The 25,282-nt window shown below is 37.0% G+C and overlaps 1 protein-coding gene across 2 annotated transcripts in view; it reads left to right on the top strand.

Moving 5' to 3' along the window:
* The window catches only part of VWA8 (von Willebrand factor A domain containing 8), a 180,173-nt gene that overhangs the window by 95,966 nt on the left and 58,925 nt on the right, over nt 1-25,282 (top strand). For both annotated transcript variants that reach the window (XR_014880982.1, XM_085215801.1), the window contains exons 22-28: nt 6,160-6,235; nt 6,906-7,041; nt 8,152-8,271; nt 10,124-10,329; nt 18,612-18,763; nt 22,957-23,065; nt 23,960-24,098. Coding sequence is in view for 1 of the 2 variants with exons in the window: in XM_085215801.1 (XP_085071927.1) it covers nt 6,160-6,235; nt 6,906-7,041; nt 8,152-8,271; nt 10,124-10,329; nt 18,612-18,763; nt 22,957-23,065; nt 23,960-24,098 (938 nt within the window). In the remaining variant the exon portion in view is untranslated. The remainder of the gene's footprint in view (nt 1-6,159; nt 6,236-6,905; nt 7,042-8,151; nt 8,272-10,123; nt 10,330-18,611; nt 18,764-22,956; nt 23,066-23,959; nt 24,099-25,282) is intronic.

Below are 25,282 nucleotides of genomic sequence, written 5' to 3'. Positions count from 1 at the left end.
TGTTTCCCCTACTGAGATCATTTAAATCTACCCTTTGAGCTTTATTGACTTCGGATTTTTTAAGTTGTAATTAAAAAAAGTTGTTGCAAGAAGGAATTACTTATTTCACTCAAGATGTTGCTTCTCAAGCTATAGATACCTAATACTGTAGAGCTATAGTGCACTTGATCCCAGAATTACCTTTGAAAGAGGATAGGACTGTGTAAGACAGTTTAAATGCCGGTGTAGCTCTGCAGGTCTGTTTTTCAAAGTGAATAACCACAGAGAAGTTATGTCTGTAGACAAAGTGCTCTTAAGCTTCAGTGGTTTGTTAGAGAAATCCATTGAGCACAGTGAAGATGTGTGTGTGTTTGTGTGTGTGTCTTATACACACACAAAAAGGCTGGCTCATTTGTTCTGCTTGACTTCAAGTCCTGAATTTTTACAATGTGTATGTCTAGAATATTTTCTTCTCATTTTAACAAAATAAACTTACAGTGCATCCTTTATTTTTCATACAGCCTAAGTTTGAAAATAAGTACTAAGGACGTCTTGTTGTTGTGGAGGTTTATGCTGCGAGGCATTCAGTGTGCTAGCTAGTATCCAGTACATTGTAATGAAAGCTTACAGAAGTTCACATAAGCTAGTGGTCTCTTCTTTCCAGTGTTAGCTTTTCATAAACTGTCTGACCAGCTCTGCTATTGTCAGATTTCAGGTATTAGAGAGCTACTTCATTTATCTTTTTGTAGGAATTCAATTCAGCTTGAATATCCTGCTGGGTGGCTGCTGTGGAGAAATAACTTAGGTTAGAAAACCAAGTTGTTTCATTTTCGTCTAAAGCTAAAGTAGCAGTTTCTAGCTGTTTTTACTCAGTGAAATGTATTCTTATACACAGTCAGGGGAGCTGTAGGGTGTCATATTTCTTCATTTGTGGATTTTGCAATTTGAGTGAATTTCTCATGTTAGAACATACTAAGTGCAAGTGTTGCATCTTGTTTTAAAAGATGGATTTTGTAACTTGATTTAAGCATATAACCTGAATCAAACATGTAGTTGCCTTTGGCCTTTGTTCTGCCACCCACAGTTATACTGAGTAATAAGTACCTTTATATTCCAAATAATTCTTTGGATTTTAAACAAGTATCTGTCTTGCTGAGTAGTTACAATGGTCTAGCAGAAGAAATTTAGAGATGTAATTAGCCATATACATAGAGAAAGTCAAAAAGGCTTTACACTGTCATTTTAACGGAGAAATAAGAAAGCTGTTTGACTTTTTAGGCATTTTAGAATTTCCTGAACATAGTGGTCGTGTCATGCAATGATACTGTGTATAATAGGTTGGCTAGAGAAGTTTATTTGTAAATGTCAGTCGCACAGATTGCCTGCTTTTCATCAGGATAGTCCATGAGTGGATTAACTTAGCAATTAACAACTTCAGATGGCTCTTGGCTTAATTATTTTTCAAATACTCTTGAAATTAGGTCACACCAACTGGATATATTCTGATTGAAATGTAATCAAGAAGTTAATGTACATCTGTTTATGTAGATAATTAGATAGATGTATACAGTTCACAGATGTGAAGAGCAATTATTATAGCATATATCCTGGGTGTTTGATTTTTCCTTTCAACCACTGTGAAGTTTAACTTGGGGAATAAGAGGAAGGCCAGTCTAGTTTATCAATGCCTGTTACTATGATCCCTAAAAATGCAAGGTTACCTATAAGATACTCTCTTATTCTGTCAGCCTCAGTAAACTCATAGAAAAGCCAGGGCAGCTTTTTTCAGCACTTGCCACTATGCAGTAATTACAGTGAAAACTGAGGTTTGTAATGGTAAGTGAGGTCCTGATGCTGAGTCCTGTATTTGAGCAGAAGCCTCCTTGGGGACTCATGTAGTACAGTAAAGCAGCACAATACACTTGGCTTTTCTTAAGTTAGATGACAACATGTTGGTTATGGAGTGGATCAAACCCTGTTTTGGCATTCACACCTTAATCTTTTGGGAAGGACAAGTGTCAACACATGCAGTGAACTTTTGCAGATTTGTTGTATGGATAGCGTTAACATTTTTAGTAAGAATTCCATGCGTTGATGTAATTTTTCTAAAGAAACATATTTCAACCATCTATTCCTTAGATAAACTAACATGAATTTTAAATACAGAAATATTGTTCTCATTGCTGCCTAACTTTTTCTTTTGTCTACTTTCAACTCTTCTTTTTCACCAGTGGATATTCAAAATGTCTGAACATTTAATTTCTTTCCACCTTTCCACCTCTCCCGTCCTGCCCTATGTCAAGGTCTACTGATAGAACTATTTATGCAAAAGAAATGCAGAACTCATTGAATTTGTGTAGAGGAGAGTTTTATTTTAAACAGTAAAGTAGGTATGGTTTGCAGTTCCTCTTCTCTCTTTGGAGTTATTTTTCAACTGTTGTTTAAGAAGATTTGGATAAATATTGTAACTTGACAGGGACAGAATGGAGTCTTTTCTACTCTGAGGTATTTGAATTATAAGCCATATTAGCAGTAAGAAATTGTGTATAACCTGGGTGAACAGTAGTTTTGATTCACTTTTGTAGTGAAGACTTAAAGATATATGTAATAATATATATATATTATTACTTTAAATGAAAATAATTTTTAAAATAAACTGTCATCCATAATCTCTGCCATCTGGCTGGCCTCTGTTCAAATCAGTAACAGGAGTTTGCTTTTCCTTCAGTCACGAGCACCGCAATAGCAAACAGAAGTATACTGCAGGAAGAGCATCCCTCTTTAGCTTGCATTACTTTGTGAGGATGGGTCAAGGTCCAGCAGGATTGTCACTTAGCTCTTGTTTTCTGTGATCAATAGAAATTTCTCCTGACACATTTCATAGCTCTCCCCTGGAAAGAAGGTATTGCTGTCAAAGGAATAGTAGCTGTCAAAGACTAGTATGTATTGAGTAAATTTATAGATCTCAGAAAAAGCTGCCTTTGGGCTATAGAATGCACCAGTAACAAAGAGTAAATAAGAGACAGCAATGTGAGCCAACAACAAAAAAAATAAACATCAAAAGAAGTCTCAGAAGTGCTGCTACAAATGGATTGGTACTGTCAGAAGAGTTGCTGAGTTTAGGTACTAGATATTTTTATTTTTATTTTTTTAGTGTAGAGTTTCTGAGAAGAGTTTCCATGATAATAACATGTGAAAGACATTTGTGAGCTTTTCGTATTTTTTCTTTTACAGTCAGGGGAAACTAAATTAATTCAGTTGAACAGGATTGACAGTATGTCAGACAGCTTTTCTCACCCACTTCTGTATTCCCACAGTTTTGCCTCTGTGTGTGAGAACTATTTTCATCTTGGGTGCCAAGTCTGATGAAATTATGAGGGTTTTCTTGTCTTTGTTAGAGGCTAGTTAATACTGAGATGCTAATATTAATAGGTAAACATGAAATAGTTTTTAGATCTCTCCTGTGGGAATGAAATTCTGCACTCAAATGTTTTGAGTGCCAGACGTAATTTACACTTAAGAAAATCTACATACCACGTTATTCAGAAATATTTTAGATGTAACATATATTTATTACTGTCTTCCAGTGTCTTTAAATTTTTAAAGGTCATTACAAAGTAGAAATTAAAAAAAAAAAAAGCCTAGGGCAGAAAATTATTTGTAGTTGTTTTTTATTCTGTTTAGTTAGTTTCTGGAAAACAGAAAATAATGTCATCTAATTGTATAGCTTGCAATTCTGAAAGGAGTACTTATCTGTGCTACCCCTAACAACATCATTCTTATGTACTGAATGTAACATCCAAAGCACATTCTGAACTGTGTTCACTTACATCACCAAACCAACAGAATTAATGTTTGACTGTATACTTAGCTTATAGAATACATTGAAAACCTCCTGGAATATTTCCTTAAAGTATTAGGCCTGAATAACAACAAAGCAGAAGAAAAGTGATAACCGCAGATAAATAACCACAGAAAAAATAGTTGGAAATTGGATTTAGGATATTGAGATGTCAATTGTTCCTTGATCTTGATTCCTTCTACAATTTTTATTGATCTATGCAGCTTTCATACCAGCCCTTAAGTAAACATGTAAACCCTTCTAGCATTCCCACCAGAGTTATCATTATTTCTGTCTTCTCTGAAGACTGAGATCGTGCAAATGATTTATTCAATCTGGTAGTAATCTCAAGTTAGTGTTCTGTATCTGGGAGCTGTGAGTTACCTGTGCAGAGCCAGAGCATGCACAAGCTCTCCAAAAACAAAATACATGATTTTGTGATGCAAAAAACCCCCATGATTTTACATTTGTGTCTTTCCTTCTCATGGCACCAGTCCCCATCCATAACAGCCTGGGAAATCATCTTTTATTCTCCTAAATTTAATTCCATATTGTTCCATAAATTATTTCTAATAAGCAACCTGTGATTGTGCCTTCATGGACTCGGGGGTTTGGTTTCTATGTGGTAAAATCTGCAGCTATTTAAGCTTGAACCAGAAATGTTAACTGTTAATGGAGGTAGTCTGATATGTGCATTCTGAGAATGTAGTCCCTAAGTAACTTGCTCAAGAAAAATTGGTTTTTTGCCCTTTTTTATGATCTATTATTTTTTTGCCTTGTGTAGAAATGGGCGAACAGGAAGGATAATTAATAGAGGCTTTGCTTTTATTTCCATGACAGGATTTCTGAGAAAAAGATTTAGTTCTGCAGCTTATTTTAGTGATTTTAAAAATGCATGTAGAGCTGGATTTGTTTCATATTATACAATATGAATATAACTGTATTTTGGTGGAGTTGTACAGTTTGTAAGTTGATGGATTTGAATAAAATAGAGGTAGCATCAACTCTTCTACTTTTCCTCTCCTGTATTAAAGTTCAGATGAGCAGGCAAGTAATAAGAAAACTCTGCTTCTGCCCTGTTCCTTAATGTAGTGTATAGGAGGCATTGGGATAAATCAGTCATGAGTAAAGCTAAACAAGAAAGCATCAGTTGTTAGGGACAGCAAGCCTGCTGACAGCAGTTTCAAATAAAGGAAATTTGCGTGTTATGCTGTCAGCTCTGAGCTGTAATTGGAAGCTGGCCATTTAATATTTTACTGCAAACAATACTGTGTTTGATATCCTGTACCCATGGAGCTTATCAGTATATTGTTGGGTTTTTTGCAAGGAAAATTAAAGATAGAACTAAGGTGGATATTTGGAACAGTGAGTCAGCCTAGCTTAAGCAAACACTTGATATATTGCATGATTGTGAAAGGTAAGAGATTTTTGTTGCATCAAATCTCACACCTATGACATAAGGTATACAGATAAATCCAGTGTGGTGATACATGCTGCTGGACAATTCTGAACTGAAACAGTTTTTCCTTTATCTGTACATTCAGTAGAGATTGAAATAGATTATTATAATGAAAACTAAGGAATATTATCATCACAGATTTTGATTAACTATGTAAGAATTGTGAAACTGCAAAAATTGATTGAGTGACTCCAAGAAAAATAGAATTCCAAAAGGAAAATATTTTGCTATTATAGCCTCCGTCCCATCTAAGAGCTCACACTGTTTATGATGTAAAATATAGCAATTGCTACTGAAAATTGTTCACAGAATCATAGAATGGCCTGGGTTGTAAAGGACCACAATGATCATCTCGTTTCAACCCCCCTGCTATGTGCAGGGTCACCAACCACCAGACCAGGCTGCCCAGAGCCACATCCAGCCTGGCCTTGAATGCCTCCAGGGATGGGGCATCCACAACCTCCTTGGGCAACCTGTTCCAGTGCGTCACCACCCTCTGTGTGCAGAACTTCCTCTTAATATCTGACCTAAACCTCTCCTATCTCAGTTTAAAACCATTCCCCTTTGTCCAGTCACTATCATCCCATGTTGATAGCAAATGAGTTCCATCTAAATAATCTGTAACAGGGATTAGAAGGCTCATCTTCTACCACTGAGCTATTTCATCAGTGTTCTCAGATCAAGTTCAAGAATTCTGAAAAGTAGAGATGTTTGTTCCTCTTAGAAAAGAGATCTTTTGTATTCTCATTTAGTTGTTTTGCACGTTATCTATTTTTAACTTTATTTATTAACATAATAATAATAAATATAAATAATGCATATTTATTATTATGTTTTAACTAAGATTTCAGTTAATGCTGCCTGTTTTTCCACATTTCAGGGACACCACTGTACAAAGCCTTACCCTACAGCCTTCTGTTAAAGATGGTCTGATTACATATGAAGATTCACCTCTGGTCAGTAGCAATGTTTGAATTGTATATTTGGAAATATTTAATCCAAGTAGTTAAGCATGATGACTTTTCAGATAAAATCCCTTATGATTTAATTATTTATATAGGATAGTCAGTGAATGTGGTAACATTTCATCAACTTTTGCCTTGGTTCTACTTGCTGTGTTTTCTATGCCAACAAGTGTGCGCACAGCCAAAATGAGCATGGAAAGTAAATAGGTTTGTATTAACCTGACACATTCTAACTGGTGCAGTGGTATTTTGTTGCTTCTCTTTTGCAGTCTCTAAAATGCCTCACACCTACCTGCAAAATATTACTCCAAACAGCTCTTTCAGTTATTCTTCAGTTCTATCAGCTTCATGCTGACAGTTTAGATGTCAGCTACTGCATACTTTACTGTCAGCATTCCTGGTCTAAGTCAGGCTCTTCAGTTGCCTCCTTAGGGCAGTCTCTTCCATTCATATCCTGAATTAACAGAAGCACTTTCCTTTCTTGTCTCAGCTTCTTTCCCTTCTCTCTCTGCTACAATTTGGTCATGTATTATCCCTGTTCTGATGCCCTTTCTTATATCACTTGCACTGGAATGTTCCTACTACTGACTGGCACACAACTAATAAGTTTCTCACTGTTATTTTTGGAGGGTTGTGATGGTTGGATTCTTTTCTCTTCTAGGTAAAGGCAGTGAAGTTTGGACATATTTTGGTAGTTGATGAAGCAGACAAAGCACCAACAAATGTTACCTGTATCTTAAAAACCTTAGTAGAAAGTGGAGAGATGGTTTTGTCAGATGGAAGGCGAATTGTTGCCAGTAAGTGGATACAAAACATTTTAATAACTTATATTAAACTTTATCATGTTCCTGTTTTTCATCATTTACATAACTAAGTGCAGCCCCAAGAGTCCAAATGTAAAAAGTACTTGATGCTAAAAGCCTAGTAATTAAAGAAATTACAGTGAGTGTCTTTTTTTTTCTGTAGAGAACAATCTAAAATATGCCATGTAAATTTCTGTTTTTAAAAACTAGAACTACTTTTGCCACAATGACAAAGGCTTTCTTAAATTAGCATTCTTGTGAATCGAATTCTCAAGAATTAAAAACAAAACAAAACAGTAACCTGACCTCTTTATTTCCTTTTCACAATGAGAAGTAAAGATCTATTTGACCAAATTATGAACTTGGCTTTACCCATCTGGATAGTTGGCATAAAACTCAATCAGATCCAGTAGTAAAAGTAAGAGTATAGCTAAGGTTGAATTGTTAAGGTCTTCGTCTGAAAAAACTAATGTGCTGTTATTACTTAAAGATATGCTGCAGGATGGATACTTTGCAATAAGCTGGAGCTAATTCACAGGAATTGCAAGAACTAAGTATTTTTTATGATTTTTTTTTAAAGCCCTCTTTAAAATACTCTCTTGAACTTAGTAGACACTGTAGTTTGGTAATAAATAAATGTGCGTGGAGCAATCTGTTCAGCACTCACGTGGTATAACACAGGTTTTGCTTGTGACTATGAATTACAGATGTGCATTTTTTTAAAATAACTTGCTAGTTTGTTTCAGTTTTTACTGTAGTCCTTTAGAGGAGGGAAAAGGACTTCCAAAGACCATGTGCCAATGGAGACGTATTTGCTGGGAACAGGTGAGGCCAGTCTGACTCATTTTGGTGAGACTGAGCCTTCCATGGGTGACATTATGTGACTCTGACTTTGCACGGATTTTTGTAATAGCCAGGGGGACTTTGAGTCCTATGTTCAGATGTTATAAACATAGAAAAAAAACTTTTTTTTCCCACCCTTTGCATCAGCATTTTGGTAAAGTTAAACATAATAACATAAACATCTTCTAGTTAATTTTTTTCTAATTCAATAATAATTGCAAAGCTTAAATATGCAATTAATAAATTGTATTCCTTTTCTAGATCCTGCTCATGTAGAGGGGAGAGAAAATGTCATAGCAATTCATCCTGATTTTAGAATGATAGTTCTAGCAAATAGACCTGGATTTCCTTTCTTGGGTAATGACTTTTTTGGCACATTAGGTAAGTGATTCATATTAAATGCTGAAGTGCAGTAGAACTGATTAATACTATTACTATATTTATTTTATTCGATTTCATTGGAGCAGGGATTCCTTATGCATATTAATACTTTGTTTTACATAAGATGCTTGAGGTTATATTCAGCTTGAAGACAAAAATGTAAATTTAGATCTATTAATAGAAGTGCTGAAACTTGCCCTGAAGTTAATTACTAGACATAGTCATCTTTGTACAACTAGAATTGTTTTATTGGATCAGGACTAACATAGAATATGGACAAAGGTAGTAGAAATTTTTTGTCAATGAACATATCTATAAATGTAGCAATAATATGAGCTGTAAGCTGTTGATAGCTGACATCAGTGGTTAACACAGAAGTTCAGTGTTTTCTTTCCTTTCCTGCAAGCCACTGGCCAGATGTTGTCTTCTTTTATATAGGTGTTAGGAGCCTGATGGATGTTGCTGTTTTTTCTCTCTCTAAAGATGGGAGCAATTAATTTTATAATGTTAGTACTGTTGGTATCTATTCTTAATCCTCATTAGCTTAATGCATAAAGTTTTATAGTCAGACCATTTGATAAAAATACTGAAATTATCGCAGTTTTAGGTAACCCTCTCCAAATTTCACATCCAAGTTTTCATTCTAACAGCACACTCATTTCAAAAAAAAAACCTCCTGGTTTTTCATCATTTTGTGTCATCATGTGATAGATAAGATTTGTGAGATTCATCACATCTTCATCTTACAGTAAATGCAGGAATTTAAGAATTCATGTCACCTAAGGGTGAACAGTGAAGAATTTATTGTCTAAAGTATAGACCAATGTTAGTCTAAACAGGCCTCTGCAGTGCTTTGGTGGTGTTGCCAACTAGGTTATCAGTTAAATTGCCTTCCAGAACACACTGCCAATGTAGCCTAAATTCTAGGCAGAGACCTTAATTTATGTGTTTTTATCCGTTAACTCTGGCTGTAATGCTTGTTCAGTAAGAAATAATGATACAATCAAAAAAGCAGGAGGAAGCCCAGTCTTGTTCCATATGATAGATTTTGTTTTTCAGATGCAGGTCCGTGTGAATGGGCATTCCATGGCAGAGACCCACTGGCTCTGATTTTCACCAAGCTACACTGCCCCAAGATGTACTTATTATAGCCTATTTATTTTGTATGACCTAATCTCTCTCCCTTTATTGACCCTTTAAACAAAACTGATTATCCTAGTATTGTATTTGCCCCACACGGTAGAGGCTTGATGAAGATTTTGGGATGGATTTTGCTTTTCAAGCATAGGGACCTTTCTGCTTTTAACTCAAGTCTTTTATCAGCACAATCTGATCATGCTTCTGCTAAGTTTTTTTACAAATAAATTCAGTTTTATAGATTATGTGATTGGGGCCAACATAATGTGTGGAGGACAGCTTGTTGTATTTCTTATCGTACTTCAAGGTAGGCAGAGGGAAAAGATAAATCCAGTACTTCATCTAAACCTCCCATTTGGGTTTATGTTATGGTATATATCTCTGAATATCAAGAATTCTCTGCCTTCTGTGGTATTTTGAAGGTGCTCACAAATTTCTTTAGGCTTCTTTTTTTTTTTTTTTCTTGTGCATTTGTTTGATTTGCATTTTGTCTTGAAATTAATTTCTCCCTTGTTATCACATATAATAGCAGGAGAAATCTCCATATTCCTGAAACCTCAATCCTCTTTACAGCAAGTTGATCCTTCACCTTTTTCAAAGTGTCTCCTCTTGATATGTTGCTTTCCCATTTAAGCTCCTGTATGAAATGCAATGGAGCTGCTGCATTTCATCTCTTTATAAACAGCATAAATGTATGTTGTTTTTTTTCTACTAGGGGACATTTTTAGTTGCCATGCTGTTGACAATCCTAAGCCACAGTCTGAGCTGGCTATGCTTCGACGGTATGGTCCTGATGTTCCAGAGCCTATTCTTCAGAAATTAGTAGCTGCTTTTGGAGAGCTGAGGAGTTTAGCTGACCAAGGAATTATTAATTATCCCTATTCTACTAGAGAAGTTGTGAATATTGTGAAGCATTTACAGGTACAGTACATTAGAATTTGTTGATTTTATCACTATTAAATTTCTGATACTTGTAGGAAAAGATGCCATTATTGTTCATGGACTTATATTTCATTTAAGAAAATGCTTGCATTTTGAAAGCATAGTAATACCAGGATGTTCAGGATAAGGATCATAAATGTACATAAGCATATATAGACATACAGAATACCTGTGATTCTGTTTTTGTTATGTTTGATGTAAGAAAATGTTAAGTGAATATAGTACACAGCTTCATACTAGCCTATATTATGAAATTCCCAGTTTAGCATAGAATACTTGAAAAAGAATGTAGCTGTGCACTTTATGCTATATGGGATTTTTGTTTATATTCATTTCTCAAGTTGGAAACAAGACTCTGTTGCACAACAGAAATATGCCACAGATGGAATTTGTCTAAGTAAGGCATTACATGAATAGTGACTTTGCTGACAGATACTTAGGAATTGTGATAGCTTCCTACATGCATTTTAAATGCAGAATCTTAAATTCTAATGTAATTATTATTATTTTATTATTTTTAAGTTTATGGTAGATTCTGACTTGTATCCTTACGAATTGAAAGATAGGTTTTGATTGCTGTATTTGAACTATAAAGTATCTCAATGACCTCTTAAATGGTAGTGCTTGTTGTTATTTTCTGTTTATAATAAAAAAATAGATAATTTGGTGATTTATAGAGTATTTCCTGAATTGCTGAATTCTAGATTTAGAAAGCACAGTGGAAATGTTAATGGATTTAATGCAAATAGAAAATTTATCATGCATTCTTTGACCTACTTTTCCTTTGTTTAACACTGGTGTAGTATGGTTGAATTCTGCTTTCGCGTTTGTTAAGAACGCACAAAGAATACTGAGGTACTCAGCAGCTTTTTTTGCCTTTATTGGCAAATGCTTTAGCCGTAACACCCAACTCACAGCATCCAAAGGCAAGGACTGGGAGAAGAACAGCCCAGTGTAGGAGTACATCAAGTTCAAGACCATCTAAGGAAATTCAAGGTGCACAAGTCCATTGGATCTGATGGACTTACATCTCAGAAAGCCAACTGTATCCTGGGCTACATGAAAAGAGAGATGGCCAGCAGGGTGAGGAAACTGGATATGAGCAAGAAGTGTATGCTTGCAGTCCAGAAGACTGACGTTATCCTGGGCTGCATCAAAAGAGGGGTGACCAGCAAGGCAAAGGAGTGATTGTTCCCCTCTGCTCTGCCTTCATGAGGTCCCATCTGCAGCACTGCATCTGGACCTGGAGCCCCCAGCACAAGAAAGATGTGGAGTTGTTGGAGTGAGTTCATGGCTTCAGGCCATGAAGATGATCAGAGGTCTGGAGCACCTCTTCTATGAAGAAGGGCTGAGGCAGCTGGGCTTGTTCAGCATGGGAAGACAAGGCTCCAGGGAGAACTCATTGCATCCTTTCAGTACTTAAAGGGAACTTATAAACAGGAGAGAGACCAGCTTTTTACACTAAAAGCGAGTAGTCCATCCAAATAAATACGTAAGCAAAATACTTTATGAGGATCCAATAACAATTGATAGGTATTTTCTTTCCAAACTGATAGGAGTGCATGCCGTGTTGGTAGTATTACTGATGTCCATTACATACTTAGATCTGAAATAAGAACGGAAATGAGAATGGAAAAATTACAGTCATGAGGAAGAGTAAGGGTGCTGCTGAAAAGCTTATGTTAAATGAACTCTTTGTTGTACTTTCTGGCGTTCCATCCATCCATCTTCTATCTTCAAGTAATCTATAGTTGCCAACTGATGCTGAAACGTATGGGCTTAGTTTTTTTTTTTTCTTAGAGCATGAATAGCATATGGTTGAAGAGTGGAAGAGCTGCACTGCTGATTGTCTTAAGGACAATTGTTCTCTGCTTCTGTCACCTTCACCTAAGTAGATAAGTGTGGACATTTCAAACTGGGCATTGGGCAAGATCAGGGAGGAAGATTCCTGTTTGCTTCACTCGAAGTCAAGTGTAAATGTCCAAATAAATCTTCATCTTGCAACTTTGATTTTTTTCTATAGCATTAGTTTTCAAGATCCCAGCCTCTTTGAAAGGTTGCAAAATTCTGTTTACTGTAACTTGTTTTTCAGTCTGCATAACAAAAAGGCTGGGGTTAGCCTAACGGAAGCAATGAATATAAACATATTGTTTATTCCAAGTAAAAAGCTCTTAGATCTTCAGGTAGAGAAGAAAGAGGAAGGAGGGAAATGAGTCAATGAAATTGCTGGTCTGAAGGAAGGAAGGAGGGAAGTTAGTCATGTTGTTAAACAGCTTCCCTTACAGCAGTTCCACAGTCACAATTTTATTGTACTATTGTGTTGATTTCTTTCATATAATTTTAGGGTGGTATTATTTTTTTTCATCTGGTAAAATAGAATTGAATATTTCAGAGAAAAAAATTACTGTTGATTACTGTTTTCTGAGGGGGCATCATAGCATCAGGGCTTGTCAATTAACATTCTGATTGCTGTGACATCAGTATGTAAACATTAGGCTGATCTGATTGGCCTTCAACATACAGGATTGTGTCTACAGTGTAGTTTACAAGGGCATTTTCCTATAAATATTATGCAAATAGGTAACCCATAGTAATTTAGTTGTAGCTTGGATTGCATTCATATGCATTACTTTGATGTTAATTTTTTTCTTACGAAATGGCTTGATGTTTTTTTTTTACTTGTTTTTGTGGAGTTTTTTTGTGAAGCTTGAGATATCAAGCTACTCTGAAGACCTGTAACTGGAGACTGTATACTCCAACTGCCTGACTTGGTTATTGCATCTGTTTCTTCCTGCTAATTGTGTAGAGAATTTGAGTCTTGTAGCTCTAGATGGCAGGTAGCCTGAAGATACCTTTTTTGTCTCACTCAACTGCAATTGTCAGCATGTGTCAAATGTCAGAATTGTTGATGCTAATAGTGGCTTATGGTCAAGCCCAGAAGCTCCTTATGCTGCCCTTAACTGCTAGTGTTGTATACTATTGACTGCTTCTGCACCAACTAATCTACAGGCTTTCACTAGATCTTTTGTATGTTGTTATGCAGAGTCCGGTCACCCAGTATCCCTGGTAGATGTTAATCAGGCAACCCATATTTGTCCAAATAGTAAGTAGTAAACAGTGAAGAGAACTGGCTTTTCTACCAAGTCTATTGAGATTTTTCTCAATTTGAGATATTTAGTTAGTTAGTTTTTCTTACTTTGCCTTCTTTCTTGTTTGTATCTGAGATTGATTTCTGTTCGCAGACAATAGAATAACAGTTTTTGAGTGGTAAATGTGTAAGGTGCCTTATGGCCCTGAAGCCTACATTAGGCTTTTAAGCCTCTCCAGCAAGCTCTTGTGCTAAGATAGCAGCTTAATACATTTTTTTCTGTTCAACTGATCTCAAATGGAAGCTAGGTTTATCACATCCATTTGCATCCTTTTCTGTCTGTGCAGCCCTACACACAACAAATGCTTTTTATCCTTTTGGCCAACGACATTGAGTCTTAGTTACCAGTTACTGAAGATAATGAGGTTTTTGCTGGCTTAATCAGAATCAGTAGTTATGTGGCAGAGAGAAACAGACTGAAATTTATGTCTCTGTGAATGAAAAAGCAAGCTGCTTTTCCTGGCAATAGATAATGCCCATTACAGGGAGAGCAGTGGATGTAGTCTACCTTGTTTTCAGCAAGGCATTTGATACTGTCTCCCACGACATCCTTATAACAAAGTTGAGGAAGTGTGGGGTAGATGAGTCGACAGTGAGGGGGGTTGACTGGCAGAGCACAGAGGGTCATCGTGTGCGGTGCAGAGTCCAGTTGGAGACCTGTAACTGGCGGTGTTCCTCCAGGGTTGGTGTTGGGTCCAGTCTTGTTCAACATCTTCATCAATGACCTCAATGAGGGGATAGTGGCCACCCTCAGCAGGTTTGCTGAAGATACGAAGTTGGGAGGATTGGCTGACACACCTTAAGGCTGTGCTGCCATTCAGCGAGACCTAGACAGGTTGGAGAGCTGGGCAGTAAGAAACCAGATGAGGTTTAACAAACACAAATGTAGAGTCTTGCATCTGGGGAGGAATAATTGCATGCACCGATACGGGTTGGGGGATGACCTGCTGGAGAGGAGCTCTGCAGAGAGGGACCTGGGCGTCCTGGTGGACGGCAGGTTGGCCATGAGCCAGCAGTGTGCCCTTGTGGCCAAAAAGGCCAATGGCATTCTGGAGTGCATTAAAAAGAACGTGGCCAGCAGGTGGAGGGAGGTGATCCTCCCCCTCTACTCTGCCCTGGTAAGGCCTCATCTGGAGTACTGTGTCCAGTTCTGGGCTCCCCGGTACAAAAAAGACAGGGATCTCTTGGAAAGAGTCCAGCGGAGGGCCACAAAGATGGTGAAGGGCCTGGAGCATCTCCCCTACGAAGAAAGGCTGAGTGAACTGGTTCTGTTTAGCCTTGAGAAAAAATGACTGGGAGGGGACCTGATCCAGGTTTATAAATACCTAAGGTGTGGGGGGCAGAGTGGCAAGGCCAGACTGTTTTGAGCAGTGTGTGGAGACAGGACAAGGAGAAACAGCCAGAAACTGCAGCATAGGAAGTTTCGCACAAATGTGCGCAAGAACTTTATGGTGAGGGTGACGGAGCACTGGAACAGGCTGCCCAGGGAGGTAGTGTAGTCTTCTTCTCTGGAGATATTCAAGATCCACCTGGACGCCTACCTGTGCGACCTGGTGTAGGGAACCTGCTTTGGCAGGGGGATTGGAGTCGATGATCTCTAGAGGTCCCTTCCAACCCCTACGATTCTGTGATTCTGTGAGGCCTGTGTCATGGTGCTGTCAGTACAGGACACGCACAGCCATCTGAAGCCTTTCCAATGCATACAGAGGCAAGTGGAAGTGATCACATGAAGTAGACATTTAAAAAAATAATCTGGATTTGTTACAGTCTGCATACCAGACAGTTGTTGCTTTATTTTCAGAGTAATGGTAGAAGTGCTGTAGAATAAGATTACCTGTTTGTACCAGCAAACTACTTTTTTATTGACACTTGTAAGTCAACAATAGCAATATATGTAGTTGAATAAAGGTTGGATCCATAAAAAAATTATCTTTCACCCAAATTCTGTCACAGCTTTGTATGAAATAAAGCATTGTGTATATAAATTAAATAAAAAAAAAGTTAAGAATTATTTCACTTAATATTTTTAAAAATAGAAAAGAATCCAAACCATAAAAATACTCAAAGGAACGCTCAGAAGTGTTACTTGAAGGGAAGGAACCAATGAATGAGAACCAGACAGACTGATGAGAAATCAATATTTTCTCCAGTAATCTTGTTTTAAAAATCAATAGAAACCAAATGATGGTGTTTTTTTTAAATGTTAAACCCAAATGTTCAGACTTCAGTTTCTTCAAGTGAACTGTCATTGTCTTTCTTCAGTAATCAGTTATCCAGGCAGTTATTAAAAAGGGGTTGAATTTGTTCTGATTGGAACAAGAGAGTTGCAATTTTTTAATAACTGAAGTGGAGGGCCTTTTTACAAGTGCTTGTGTTCAGAACGGGTTTTTTGGCAGCAGCAATCAGCTGTACTGATGAAATAAATTGTATTTGACGTCCTACTGGAAGACACAGGACTGTTGGTGTAATTCACTGATATTGATATTGATAATACAAGGGTGGATAGTGATAGGACAGTAGGGAATGGTTTTAAACTGAGGCAGGAGAGGTTTAGGTTAGATATTAGGAGGAAGTTTTCAACACAGAGGGTGGTGATGCACTGGAAAAGGTTGCCCAAGGAGGTTGTGGATCACAGAAAACGCAGAAGCTGGTCTGGTGGTTGGTGACCCTGCACATAGCAGGGGGGTTGAAACTAGATGATCACTGTGGTCCTTTTCAACCCAGGCCATTCTATGTTTCTATGATATTGATGTCAGAATTTTACACAGTGATTCAGAGAAACACAGAAACACTTGGAGGCTGCTATTTGAGGCATGTCACCGAGGCTTCTTCAGCATCTTGTGCAGGGCAGATGAAAGGGTGGGTGGTGAGTAAACAAGGTATCTTGGTGTGAGGTTGTGGGTTCTGCTCTTCAATGAGAAGGGAATAACAAAGAAACCACAGCATTGGTCATAATAAATGTTCTAAAATCTGCAGGGAAAGGTTTTAGTTATACAGAATATGCACAATTATGGAAATGTTTTCTTTTATCAGAAAGAAAACACTTTGACAACAGGCTGAGGCAGTGTTCTGCACTCTGAGTATGAAGTAGGTCTACATCCTTTTAAACATCTATGTCTGATGAACATAGGCTTTTTTGTGCAATGACTCCTAGTTGAAATTTACATTAGAGAATTCAGTACTTTCACTGCTAAACAAAAAAAGTCTTTTTCCAATTAAGTTGCATCCGAAATATTTCTAGTCTTTAGTTAGAACATCTACTGGGAGAAAAGTTTGTGAGTTTTTTTAGAATCCGTCTCATTTGGTAAGGAATGGACATTTTAAACATTATCATACACCAACTGTATTTTGCTAAGCTGTGATAATACAGAACTTCTAATAGCTTCCTCATGAATAGGATTAAAAAGTAGTATATAGTTTAGTATACTTTTATACCAATGCTAGTAACTGAAATATTCTGTGGCATGTATACCATAGATTAAAAAAAAAAGTTTTGTACAAGCCTATTTCTAGCAGTGGTATTCATTTGTACCACAATAGCTAGCTAAATTTAGCATCACTTATGTCTGATATTTTATTTAAGAAATTATATATTTCTTCATTTGGGAAAATATTAAAATCCCCGATAATGGTGATGTATGATTAAGAGTATAAGTCAAAAAAATTCATGAAAAAAATCTGTTCTTATGTTTTAGTTTTTATTTCTTTTAGGACTCAGAAGGTTTTATTAAAATGCTTTTTTACATTTCAGTGATGTGTGTTATATCTTTTTTTTTTTTCAAGTTGCTTTTGTAGCAGCCATTGCTTGCTGATGGGAAAAAATAATCAAGATTTCAGCTCTGTATACTTAGAAATAAAGCAGTTAGGTGGTAAAGTTCTAGGAGATACAGTAATTCAGGTTTTTTAAAAAAAATTCTTTTAAATTGATTTGTTCCATTTACATCCTACATGAGTAAGAATGTGTATGAAAAGACTCAGTGATTTAGATATGTTAATATGTACAACTTAAACAGCAGCTGTTTTTGTCAATGATAGATGAAATCTAAATTTTGGATAATCTGAATTCTAAATACCTTAATGTGCCTTTAAAAATAAATACCTTAAATACCTTAATGTGCCTTTAAAAATAAGGTTATTTAAGCTTGAAATTATGGCAGCATGCATAAAAATCTACGTTTACTTCAAACCGCCTTAGTTTATTGACGTACATGAGGTACATGTGTGCTATAGGAGTTTCAAAAACCAGTGGAAGTACTGATGAAGCACTTAGTAACAATTTTCAGAAGTGCTAAGCTGCCTATAGGCCTTCTGAAGGTCCTGAAAAACCTTTCTGCTTTTCAGTTTGTTCCTGCTACAGGAATTCAATCAGTGAAGAAGTCTTACTGGATTCTAGGTCTTGGTGGGAAATGAGAGCAGAAAAATGTGTTTTCTTCTGGCAGAACAGCAATAATTAAAGGTGTGAGGGGCAGTTTGTAAATCTGGAAGAGAACACTCCTTAAATCAAAAGTACAGTTCTGTAGCAACAGTTAGCACTTTCTTTGTTGGAAATCCTAAATAAAACTTGATAGAACTGTTTTCTTTCTGTATATATTTCAGGTAGGATTTTTCATCATTAAAAAAAAAAAGGTTGTCCATTTTCAGTGGCTCTTTCCACTGACATCCATCACAACCTAAAGTTATTTTTAATAAGCAAGCAATTCATCTTCTGCTTTTCCATATTCAACACTGAGAATCAGAATTCTTAAATAAATTATACACTTGAGTGCATGAATATATGTATTTGTGTCAGAACTTCCCAGTTAGCAGTTCCAAATTTAAAAATATATGCTGTTTTATTATGTATTTGAATGATTAGACCACCTTGTGATGTGCATAACAGAAATGATTCTTCAGAACACGAGTGCAAGTGATTATCTAACTGTCTCCTATCTGTTTGTTTAATTCAGGTTTAGTATCACAAACTTCATTCTGACTTGAAACAATGTACCTTCTTTTATTCCAGAAATTTATTAAAAATATTTCTTGATCATTTTTATAAGTTGAGCAGAGTTTCTGTTAGAGCTATTAACAGAAGTATTCAGTAAAATAAATCCAGGACTTTGTTCCTTTACAGAAATTCCCAACTGAAGGACTGGCAAATGTTGTTCGAAATGTGTTTGACTTCGACTCCTACAACAACGAAATGCGTGAAATTTTAACCAACACTTTGCACAAATATGGGATACCTATTGGAGCAAAACCAACCAATGTACAGCTGGCCAAGGAGTAAGAGTAACATAAGATACATTTTAAGAAGACATGTCTCTCATGGTCACTTGTTCTGTTATGTTAACTTGCTGCTGCTAACTGATTTTAAACCAACCTGGAATACTTGAAGTAATCCTCTGGTTTAAGTTTCTACGTCTACAACAATTGAAATTCCTTTATGATAGGCTATTTGCTTTTTATTAGTATTTAGTCTTTACTTAATGTCCATGTACATATTGATAGTTTGTATGGTAAACAGACATATATTAATAAAGGGAAATATTTGTTTCTTCACCTGTGTTTTTAATTGAATGGCAACAAGCTTCAGAGGGATGGAGCACCTCTCCTATGAAAAAAAAGGTTGAGGAATCTGGCTTGTTTAGCATGGAGAAGAGAAGGCTCCTGAGAGACCTTCCAGTACTTGAAGGGAGTGTATAAACAGGAGCAGGAACGAGGGTGGATAGGGATAGAACAAGGGGGAATGGTTTTAAACTGAGATGGGAGAGGTTTAGGAGGAAATTTTTCACACAGAGGGTGGTGAGGCACTGGAACAGGTTGCCCAAGGAGGTTGTGGATGCCCCATCCCTGGAGGCATTCAAGGCCAGGCTGGATGTGGCTCTGGGCAGCTTGGTCTGGTGGTTGGTGACCCTTCACACAGCAGGGAGTTGAAACTGGATGATCATGTGGTCCTTTTCAACCCAGGCCATTCTATGATTCTGATAAGCTTTTGTCCTGTTATTTACCGCCTAAATCGGTATAAAAAATAATAGGTTGTCTTCAGTGTTGTTGGGATTTTGTCTTTGATACTCACAAAAGGGTCGGCAAAAATACATATGTAGGATAGAGCAGTGTGTGTAATCAAAGATGCAAGCTCTAGGAATCATTCTTTATGTGTGTGTATGTTGCTATCACTTTAATTGTATTGACACTTTGAGAAGTCTTCCAGCATCAGAAGCTGCTCAAGAATAATCTTTTGACAGGTTGTCTCCCCTCAGACTGCTGTGTATGAACAAAATCAAGTTAAATAATAGTTTTATGTAGAAATGTCACATCAACCGTAAGTCCTGTGCCCATCACCCTTTCTAAACTGTCTTCGTATGTAACCATTTCATGGACAGCAGCGATCTTAAGGAAAACCAGGATGTAAAACCAGGAGCAAATAAACATTAGAATATTTCTAGCTTTTTCTTAACCTACAAATATTGACCAGATCCATAATGAAAGAAGTGATTAGGAATAATTCATTAGAACTAGCTTTTATGTCTTGGCTTCCTAACAAGATTACTGCAGCCTGTCGTGTGTTTTTTCTGCTCTATAAACTCTTTCCAGCTTTTGTGGAAAGCATAAATTGAGGGTTGTTCTGTACATTACTGGAAATAGCAGTGGTGTTTCAGTACAGTTCTTAACGATCCACTGCACTTTTCTACTCCCATCAGATCTCTGTTTCTCAGCTTTTTGCCACTGGTGCCATTTCCATAGTTTTCTGTCTGCCTTTTATAGAAGAAGCATTTGGTTCATTTAATTCATTTGAAATATTGCAGAGGGGCAGGAGTGCCTTATGAATCTTTTTATTAGCACTGTCACTTCAGGTTATTTTCAAAACTTAGTTACTACCTGCAAGTCCTGGGAAAAGAAAATATTCTCCCTACTTCAACGCATATCATAGAATCACAGAATGGCCTGGGTTGGAAGGGAGCTCAAGGATCATGAAGCTCCAACCCCCCTGCTGCAGGCAGGGCCACCAACCTTTCCATTTAATACTAGACCAGGCTGCCTAGGGCCCCATCTAATTTGGCCTTGAATATCGCAACAACATATCATATATATTCAGTAGAGGAAAAATGTTCAGATGTGTCCATGTCTTTAGTGTGGTTGTGTTGCTCCAGCCCTTCTGTACCCTCACTTCTGAAAATCATCAGAAAGCAGACTGGCTCTAAGACCTTTAGTGCCACCAGCTTCTTCAAGACTTTCTTAGACCAGATTTCTGTGCAGTGAGATGGAATGAAGTAGCATTGTCAGGCCCTATTTTTCTTGACAGAGGAACTTTGTGTTATGAGTTCTGTTCTATGTTTTAGTCCTAAATTCTGATCTACTCTCCCTTCTCTTTGCTGTTCATGATGGCTTGGGCTGCTCCCCAGAGAAGCTAAATCATTCAGGAGCAGGGAGGAGAGCAAAACCTCAAAAATCTGGGAGAAAGGAGAAATAAATTTTCCTGAGGGAAGAAAACCATTAGCAAAGCAAATCTCCAGGAAGCTGAAACAGAATGGAAACGGTTTATTTTTTTGAGAATGCAATCTGTAATTCTGTTGCTGTATAAAACAGAGTATCTGTTTTGTTTTAAAATGTAATAAGTACTCACAATTACTAGTGAACCTGTTGATTTCTAGGATGTTGTACATGAGAGTAATGTGTAAGGAATTAAAAACTGAATCCATATTCTAGTGGAAGCTGATATTCTATTGAGATAACAGGAAGGAGTTATTGCTGATTGCAACACAAATAAAATCAGTGTTTAAACATTGCTATCTATTAATATTCATAAATTCTATGATTCTATAAATAGGCCACAAACAGGCAGTGAATATTCTGTTGGGTCTTTGACTGAATGAGGGAAATAATGAAATACACTTTCCTTATTACGTGCCTCAATGGTATATTGCTGGCAGCTGAGTGTTTATATGATCTGTAGCATCCAAACCATTTTCTGTTTCCAAATATTTCACTGTCTTTGGCTATCTAACTGCCTTGGCATATTGTCCATGCTCAGAATGGAGATGGAGTGACTGCCTCCCTGTGGGTGCTGCCTTATCCAGGTTGCTTGAGGTTTGCTGTATGCCAGTAAGAAATGCTAATGTGCCTTTCCTCCATGAGTTGGAATGATTAGAGGATGTTAATGTTCGTTCCTTCACTTTTTCTCCTTACGTTCTCAGTGAAAAAAATAATACCAAAATTGGCCAAGGCTCATATGTCATCCCAAAGAATTTTTTTGAGATTTCTCCTTGTTCTGGAAAGAGTATCAAAAGGAAGAAAAACTAATGACTTATGTTTAGAGTGGCCAGGTTGGAGGAGAGAGGGGAAATAATTTTAACTGTAGGAACAAGCATCATCAAATGGGGCTTTTAATAGTCTAAGCGAACTTCCTTAAAATAGACTTCAGAGATATTTATAGCAAGGGAGAGGGAAGTCTTCTGTTCTCTTGCCAAGTTATGTAGCTGTATAATAATGTGCAAGTGCTTGTAATACAGAATGCAGTTTTGATAGGTCTCTTTATGAGCAACAGATCCTAAATAAAAGAAACCAAAAGCGATGAGTTCACTAGCTTGAATGCATTCATGCCTATCAACAAAGTCAAACTGCTTTTAATGGCTGCAAATCACCAGACAAAATGTCCCTGTTCTGCTGTCAAGCTACTTTGTCATATGCCAGCATTTTCTTTTCCTTTATAAATGATTTTTGCTGTAGCCTATGTGCTTCTTCCCTAAGTAAAATGTACAGAAATAAAGAACTTAGACCAGTGAAACTAAGTGAGGCTCTCAAAGAAGGGTATGCCAATCCTGTAGGCTGCTGAAGGCAGTGGCATGCTCTCACATTTGTATTACATTACCTATGTTCATGTGAACAGTGGCAAAATTGCATTTATTGCATTTAATATGCGTTTATTGCGTAGTTAACTTTCCACAGTGTTTACTCTGCTTAGTTAACTGTTTTTAGAGGAACGTGTTGCTTGCAATAGTCCCTTGAAGGAGTACTATCACATCCTGCCTGACTCGAGTACAGCAAAGCAAGAGATGGCTTGGATGTATTTTACTACATGCCCTAGATAATTCAGAATGGAAGAGTGTTTCATCTGAGACCATGTTATGTGAGAGATTCCTTCTTTTATCATGCTGTTCAGGTTATGACGTTATTAGTATTCCAGAAGGCTAAATTCTCTGGGCAGCCTGGTCTGGTGGTTGGTGACCCTGCACATAGCAGAGGGGTTGAAACTAGATGGTCATTATTGTCCTTTTCAACCAAGGCCACTCTATGATTCTATGATTTTTGTCATTTAAAACATGAAAGAAATGACATATTTTAGTGAGGAAGAATTTTGTGCAAGAAAATCTTCAAATGTGGCAAGTTGGAAGAATGCTGTTGTTTAAATGATTTATTCCATATCAGTTGCTGATTAATGAATATAAAAATACATTTGTTCCTACATTGTTTGACAGACTGCCATTACCAGATCATAAATTTATGGGCTACTGGAAAATTGATCAGCCGGGGAATGCACAACAGAAACTGCTGTGTCCCACAGAAACTCAAAAAATAGATGTAAAGGTTTGTCTCTTTTTTCTTTCTTTCTTTCTTTTTTTTTTTATACAGCACTCTTTTTATGTATTGGGATGGGAAGAATCTCGAGTGTAGTTTCTTCAGGAAAAAGAGCATATGCAAAGTTTGATCCTTGTTACCTGCTTATGCTTTGTAATGCTGACTTGAAAAATGAACTGTTATGTGTACCTCACCCTCAGAGTGTAGGCTGCCCTTTAAAAATCACTACGTTTGCTCAGAAGTTCTTGAAAAGAGCTATTTATAAGGACACTGAAAATATTTGAAAGAACTCTGCAGTTGGTTTGGATGCTTGGAGGTGGTTGGCTTCAGCCCCCAGACCTCAGTTTTTGGATAAGATCAGAGACTGAAAAGAAAGCTTCTTTCTGTATTTATTTTACACACAACTGAATTCTTAAGGGTCTTTGGCACTGCCAGGATTGAATCTGAAACTTTGGTACAACTTGACCTGCAGCCAAAACTTTAAAATCCTTTTCAGCTAACTATTGCAACAGTAAGTAAGGAAAAACCCTGAACTACTAATTCGATCTGGAATTTGTAAAACAAGAAGTTGCCACTGAACTTCTTTGGGACAAAAAATATATTTTGATTTCTTTTTCCCTTGTATGGATTGAATTTTATCAGAACGTGATATTGCTCCCAGACTGTTGAGCAATAATGGTTGCAAACTGACCCACTAAGAAGGGAGACGTGGTGGTTGCTATACTGCAAAGAAAATGACAGCAAGAACATTCAAAGAAAGCTTGCAGAAAAGCATTTCTCCTTCCCTGCCATTAATCTGTTTCTGATGTTATTTGTATTAATGGTTTTGAAGAAGACTTCTAGATATTAATACCAAATAGTAAACAAATTATTTTAGCAAGTCCTCATTACTGTTTATTTCAGGGCCCTGTGTACTTAAATATTCAAGGATTTCCACTGGAACGACATGAAGCCCGGTCCCTCAACTTCACAGAAGAGCTTGCTTATTGGACACTGCCTTTGGATGAAACTAACCTTGTTTGCGATGTCACTGTCACAAAAGGTGCAGTAAGAAATGCAATTAACTATTGTAATGGTCCCCAGTGTCACAGATATAGGAAATATCCTGGAGATGAAGAAAAGTTGGGCTATTGACATCATAAATGCCTACTGATGGCCAGTGACAGAATAGAGAAGAGCAATACATGTGATTGTAGGGGTAAAAACAACACTTCAGTGTATGTTCAGTAGTTAGTATTTATGGTTTTGTTTGCAAATGACTACAGGAATAATACTAGGACTTGGAGTATAAGAAAGATCTGGAACAGTTCAGCCTGGAGAAGCATGAAAGAGGATCTTATCAATGCTCATAAATATTTAAATAGTGAGAGTAAAGTGGATAGGGCCAAGCTCTTTTCAGTGATGTGCGGTAACTGGAAAAATGGCAATGGGCAAAAACAGAAACACAGGAAGTACCATAAAAACATGGAAGAATTCCTTTACTTTGAGGGTGACAGAGCACTGGGACAAGCTGCCCAGAGAGGTCGTGGAGTCCCTCTGGAGAAACTCAAAACCAGTCTGGATGTTTACCTGTGCAACCTGCTGAATGGAACTGCTTTAGCAGTTGGACAAGGTGATCTCCAGAAATCCCTTCCAACCTCCATGATTCTGTGATTCTGTGAAAAATAATTTATCTTTTTCCACTTTTTTTCTTTTTTCTTTTAGCAGTAGTTGAAATTAAAAAAAAAATAATCAATCATTGGAAAGCAAGCATAATTTCAGTGATACACTGTGGTCTTTGTAAGGATATGCATCCTTCTCAAACTAGGAGAAGGATATTTAAAGTAGAACACAGCCACAAAATTGCAAGTCTGTCTAGTTTTTATGTCCAACACTGTAATGCTTCAGAAAATGATGCTTTGACTTCTCTTTCTCTGGGTCAGTTCAGTTTTAAAGCAAATCTTACAACTTGCAGAGTGCTGTGCTTAAAATGATTTTAATTCTTTCTCTCTGAATCAAGCCTGCTTTAGTTATTTATATTAATGTACCAAAGTGAGTTGCATCATTGGCAATGTTCATAAACTTCTTCAGAGTTTATCCTTAAGCGACTAAACTTTGTAATGTATTATAAACAGATTGCTGGTGATCAGTAGTGGAGTGCTGCTTTTCCTGCTTGTAGCCTGAGTTCCAAATACATTCACAAGCTTTCATGACTGTTAAAGAGAAAGCGTGTAACTTTGGTTTAGT

Source organism: Meleagris gallopavo, chromosome 1 (assembly GCF_905368555.1).
Source record: "Meleagris gallopavo chromosome 1, MGAL_WU_HG_1.1, whole genome shotgun sequence".
Classification (NCBI taxonomy): Eukaryota; Metazoa; Chordata; class Aves; order Galliformes; family Phasianidae; genus Meleagris; species Meleagris gallopavo.
Note: the sequence above shows the minus strand (reverse complement) of the source record. Positions and strands in the feature narration are given on the sequence as shown.